This window comes from Triticum aestivum, chromosome 4B, assembly GCF_018294505.1.
Source record: "Triticum aestivum cultivar Chinese Spring chromosome 4B, IWGSC CS RefSeq v2.1, whole genome shotgun sequence".
NCBI lineage: Eukaryota > Viridiplantae > Streptophyta > Magnoliopsida > Poales > Poaceae > Triticum > Triticum aestivum.
In genome coordinates, this window is record NC_057804.1 from 401,942,858 (window position 1) to 401,948,631 (window position 5,774).

Consider the following 5,774-nt stretch of genomic DNA (forward strand, 5'->3'; position numbering starts at 1 on the left):
TACTCACTGAAGAACACGTCAGAATAGAACTTCACCTCCCAAAAATTTGGAAATGTAATGAAAGAAGTTGGTAAGAGCAACTCTAACGGGCCGATCCAAGCGGACGGCCATTTCGTCCGTTTTTTGTCCGTTTGGGTCGGCCAGCGGACACGGACGTCCGCTTCCGCGTTTGGGTTGACGTATGCGCCCGACGGGCGCACTACCAATTTTGACGGCGCCGACAAAGAAAAACTATGAATGCATATTTCAACTGAAAATAACTTAATTAAACACTAAAGCCGGCCAGGAAGGCCGGTGAGAGTCCACGTGTCCACATTAGCATTAAAAAGAAATTAAATGCAACCTAACTACGAGGTGGCACGCTGCCCAGCGCACCCTAGGCGTCCTCGTCGTCCTCGTCCTCGGGGTCGGTGAGGTCGATGAGCGTCGGCGGAGGGCCGGCCCAGGGGAACGTCGTGGCCCATGCGGCGGCAACATAGTCCGGGGGCAGCTATTCTGGCGGGATAGTGCCGGCGCGGGGGGCTGTGCCGCCGCCTGTGCAGCCGCGGCCTGGCGCGCCTCCTCCTCAACCTCGCGCGCCTCCTCCTCGAGGTCGCGCTCGAGCATCTCCTCGTACTTGTCGTCGTTGCGCTCCTCGTCCAGCCATCGCTGGCGCCACATCTCGAGGTATGCCGCCTCCTGCGTCGGGGTCGCCCCCATCCAAACCGGTGGCGCGGACACCCACTCGCGCACCACTCCCGTCCAGGAAGCGCGCGATGGGCTCCAGCTCCCGCTCGGGCTCCGGCTGCGGCTCCGGGTCAGCCTTGACAAGGCGTCGGGGAAGGGACGGCGGGGCCACCGGCGGCACCACGCAATCGCCGACCGCGGAGAGGGCAAGGGCATGCGCCATGGCCGCCTCGTAACGAGCTTCCTCTTCTTCTGCCGCCTCCGCCCTGCGCCGCTCATCCTCCTCGCTCTCCCGCTAGACGGCCGCAAGGGCCACCTGGTCTTCCTCCCTGACAATGAGCGGCGGCGGTGGCACGCTGCGGTCGACCTTTCGCACGCCGCGTCGCCTTGCCTCCTCGTGCTCAAAGGCGAACCAGCGCGCCCAGTTGGGCGAGTCGAAGGCGTACACCTCGTCGTGGCGCTGCTCCGGCGTCAGGAGCGCCCGCCGGCGACGCACCTCCTCCGCATGCGCCCTAGCCGACCGCGGCGCTGCCGGCACTAGGATCCTTTACGGATCCAGATGCCAGTCGTGCGGCAGCGTCACGTCGGGGTACGGCAGCGGCACACGGTGGCGTCAGTGCCATTCCGCTTGGTGCACGGGCACGTTCGCCCGCTGCCGCGGCCGGCGAGCCGGCGCAAGCGGAGGCGGGGTGAACTCCGCGGGGAAGGGGACGATGGGGGCCTTGCCCTTCGACTTGCTGCTGCTGCCGGAGAAGAGCCCCATTTGGACGGCTGGGGTGGCTAGGGTTTGCTTGCCGGCGACGGGGGAGCGAGTCTGGCCTAGATGGGTGCGGGAAGTGGATGAGTACGGCCCCGCCACACGGTCGACTTAAAAAAGGACGATCGCCGTCGCTGACGCGTGGGCCAGGGGTCATAAATTAAGCTGACCGGCGAGGGGCCGGGTAGTTGGGCGACCGCCAGGTGGGACGCGGCGGATGTCGAGAAGGGGCGTGTGGTGTCCGTTCCGCGCCCGCGCATTTGGTGTGTTTGGTTCTAGAACCAAGTGGAATGATTCCATCTTGGTGTTCAGCTAGAACGGAACGTGGTAGGATGGAATGGTTCTTAGGAGAGGAACGGGGAAGCATCCCCCATCAGGACGCCGAGCAGGCCACCTCGCCTCCCCCTCCGCCCGCGTGGTGCCTTCGACTCCCAAGCACGGTGACACAGTGAAGGAAGGAACGGGAGGAGGAGATGTAGACGAGACAGCGACGGCGCACGCAGAAGAGCAGCGGCGAAGGTGCACGCAGACGCGACGGCGCGCGCAGTTGAGGCCGCAGTGGTGCACGTAGACGAGCTGCGGCGGCGACACACACAGACACGGCAACACGCGCAGTCGAGGCGGGAGCAGTGCACACATACGAGCGGCGGCGGCGGCACACGCAGACACGGCGGCGCACAGAGACGAGGCGGCCGGCGGCGGCGCATACCGACGAGCTGTTGGCCGGGCCGCTCCGTCAAGAGGGAAGGGAAGGAAAAAACGGGAGGTTTCGCGCAGGCGACAGCGGCGGAGCTTGCGCGCAGGCGGGGTAGCGCGAGAGAAGGGGAAAAGGAAAGAGCCGGCTGGTTCCGTGTGGTCCGCTCGATTTCGAGAAACCGCCAGGGACGGCATATGCAGGGAATATGCTGTTCCTTGGAATCGACTCATTCCGGTTCCTCTGTCGATCTAAACATGTGAATGGGCCTTCGGGACGGAACCGACCTGTGCCGTTCCACTTGGTTCCGGAAACTAAACACACCCTTAGGACGCAAATTTGGGCCGCAAATGCGTCGACACGGACGCGTTTTGGGTTTGGGTCGGCACGTTGGGCCTTCACTTTTGTCCGCGCCGACCCAAACGGACGGCCGACGGCAGACGAAATGGGTCGCCCGTTGGAGTTGCTCCAATATTTCTAGTTCTGCTGTTTGCTTGGAACAGTGCTTTCAGAAACATCAATCCCCAAAATTGTTCCTCTTGCAGTACCAAGATATCCCCCAAAATGAGACGAGGGAAGGATGTGATGACTGGGCATTGATTTCGGCGGCTAATAAGAATGAAAAAGAGAGTCCAGGCAGGCAAAACACAACCCTGATAACTAGCAGTCTGTTTCTGAAAATTACAACTTACAGATTCGTCAGCAAATTAGACCTTCTAGGACCTCAAAGCAATTCATACTCCCAGCATACCAAAGCACACCACTCCAAATCTTCTCCCCAAACTGGAACCAATGATGCTCCCATCACGACCTATCTCGTACCCTAATCCTCTGACCGACGAGCAAAAGAATCATTACGCATCACGCACGCTCACTGGCCGAAAATTCTCGGTTCCTAGATCACAGACACAACTCAGCGCACGATCAGAGATGTCACCAACTCACGATCATGGCGGTCACCCCGCGACGGTCTGTAGCAGGATCTCGTTGAACGTGTCGATCGGGCCGGGCATGCACCAGTGCACGCAGTCGTTCTGCACCCGCGCGTCCGCCCCGCCGGCGAACGGGTCGCTGCGCATGTACGGCCCCGGGTGGCCGTCCGGCCGCAGGTTGGCCAGCTTCGTCACGTCGAGCGCCGCAAACCGCAGGGGCCCGTCGCCGGCGTGGGCGGCCACCGCCTCCAGGACGGTCTTCCTCATCTCATTCTCCGTGTAGCCCAGCTCCTTCTCGTCCTCCCTGTACGGGTGTCTCCTGGGGCACGCGCCGGCCTTGTCCCAGTCCCCCTCGAAGTGCGCCGGCGAGAACGTGGTGACCGCGACCACCTTCCTGTCCGCGCCGTGCCGCCGGGCGACCTCGGCGAGCGTGCGGTGCACGGCTTCCTTGAACACGCCGAAGAAGGCCGTCTCGGTGAGGTTGAGGTCCGCGCAGTCGTGGCAGCCCACGACCCTGCCGCCATCGTGGTAGACGCCGGGGATCAGGAACCAGTGCCCGACGGACAGGACGGCCGCGTCGACCGCGCCCAGCTGCGACATCCACCGCTCGTCGAACGAGTCGAGGAACACGTTGTTGTGCCGCACGCCGTCCTGCTCCGCCTTCTCGACGACCCTCACCAGGAGCGGCGACCAGAAGATGGACACGGTGGCGTTGTACTCCCGGAAGACCCACCGCCGGAACTTGTTCTCCTCGCCGTCCCGGTACACGAGGTCCGGCCGGGAGCGGGAGGCGAGGAGGCAGAGCAGCGACTCGCCCTGGTTGCGCGCCATGGAGTCGCCGACGAAGGCCAGGTGCCTGTTGCGGAGCCAGCGGAGGAACGCCTCCGGGGAGAAGGCGGGGAGGTCGCAGCGCCGCGGCCACCACCGCCAGTGGAGGTACCCGGTGTCCGGGCGGCCGTGGGCCATGCAGTTCTGGCCGTCCTTGATGGTGCCGCAGCTCGTCCCGTCGTAGAGCGGCGGGCGCCCGTCCGGCACCCACTCGCCGTCGGAGTAGTCGCACGGCGACGACGCGGATCCTGACGCCGACACGTCTCCGCCTGCTCGGGCCAACACGACAATGAAACATTTAGTACTGCTATCTACTACGCCAAACTGCCATTGCTTGCCCAAACAATCTCCCAGGAACCAAAATGCTGCACAAGCGGGTGAAATCACATGGCACATTTCAACCGTAAAACCACCATGGCCACTATTTATTGAGCTTATCAAGAGCGCCTTTTATAAATACTTCTACTCCAGAAAACGGCAAGAAAAATGGGGGGAAATTTATCATCGAAGCAAAATGGGATCCGCTCGAGGGAAAGCTCAATCGGCCAGCTAAATCGCCCAGAGACGAATCCTCACAGCACATTGCAGCTTGCGAGGGCCAGCGGGAGAGATCAGTGGATTGGAAAACCTAGCACCGTACCTTGAGTTTCCTCCGATGCTTGGCCCCCTCGGTCGGGAGGGGGCGGGGGCAGCTGCTCCTCAAGCGCATTGACGGGCGCGTGCCCGTGCTGGGACGGCGCCGCCTCTCGCGCCAGGAGCGGCGGCTTGGGCGCGGCCAGCGGGTTGAAGAGGAGGTAGTGGAGGAGCGCGAGGGGGAGGAGGGCGTAGAGGATGTAGGTGAGGAATTGCTTCCTGGGGAGTGAGAAGTGGGTGTTCTGGAGGTGGTGGCTCTGCGGGAAATTGGTGCCCATGGCTGCGTGGGGGGAGCTATGTTCGTGCACGGGGAGAGGCGACCATGGCGGACGGGGCACGAGTCAAGAAGGGGATCGAGGGAGAGGGGAATCCTTCCTTGGGAACGGAAATGTTTTTTCTGCCCCGCAAAAAAAAGTTTTTTCTAGTACTATCTGTTCTTTTCGGCGACAGAGAGAGAGAGAAAGAATGTTTTTTCTTCCTTTTCTTTTTTTGAGGGGTGAATGTTTTTTCTTCTGGCCGCTGTCCCTACATTTGGGTTATTTTAAATGGCTGTTTGCTGGGCCCAACTGACATAGCCCAAACAGCCCACAAGCGTAGCAGTGTTTTCTCTTTTTGACCTAAACAGAGCATTGTCTCAAAAAAAAAAACCTAAACAGAGCAGTGTTGTCTTTATAGCGTCGCTATAGCATATCTAGAAGGGTCAGTTACGTTTTAGCTAATTTCTCGCTAGTGTTATTCGCGCTATAGCACGCTATTTTGATGCTAAACAAAATAACGTTGTACTCCATCGGTTTTATAATGTAAGATGTTTTCTCACACTAGTGTAGTGTCAAAAAAAAACGTCTTAAATTATGGGACGGAGGGAGTAGTATTTTAGCGTGTACCATACAACAACTCATTAGCCATCGTCACATCGCATCGGCCGAACTCACACTATAAAACCCACTCTCTTAGATGCAAACGCAATGCATACAGCCTAACCTAGCCAACTTGTCACCAATTTCCCGCCAACTCGTGACCGAATGCAGCGACGACGGGGGTGATCATGACTTGTGAGCGAAGGCGGCGGTGGCAGTTCGTGAGCAGCATCAGTTCCTCTCCATCCCCCTTCAAGTAGTGGTGAGAGCCACGGCTCCAACTCCAGCAAGACAGCACTAAAGTGTACATGCCCCGAACCTAGCTCTTGTATGCTTCTGTGTTTAATTTGGAGTGTTCCCTTTCCTTGCAAATTATGCGAAAAAGCCTTAAATTTTATGATACTATT

The 5,774-nt window shown here is 59.7% G+C and overlaps 1 protein-coding gene across 1 annotated transcript; it reads right to left on the bottom strand.

Annotated features, from left to right (window-relative positions):
• Window positions 1-2,752: 2,752 nt before the first annotated feature.
• Window positions 2,753-4,906, bottom strand: LOC123092356 (protein ALTERED XYLOGLUCAN 4). The gene is made up of 2 exons (XM_044514120.1): window positions 4,518-4,906; window positions 2,753-4,146 (listed from the first exon to the last, which is right to left on the bottom strand). The coding sequence occupies exons 1-2, from the start codon at window positions 4,786-4,788 to the stop codon at window positions 3,074-3,076; spliced, it is 1,344 nt and encodes a 447-aa protein (XP_044370055.1). The 5' UTR covers window positions 4,789-4,906; the 3' UTR covers window positions 2,753-3,073.
• Between the last annotated feature and the right edge of the window lie 868 nt (window positions 4,907-5,774).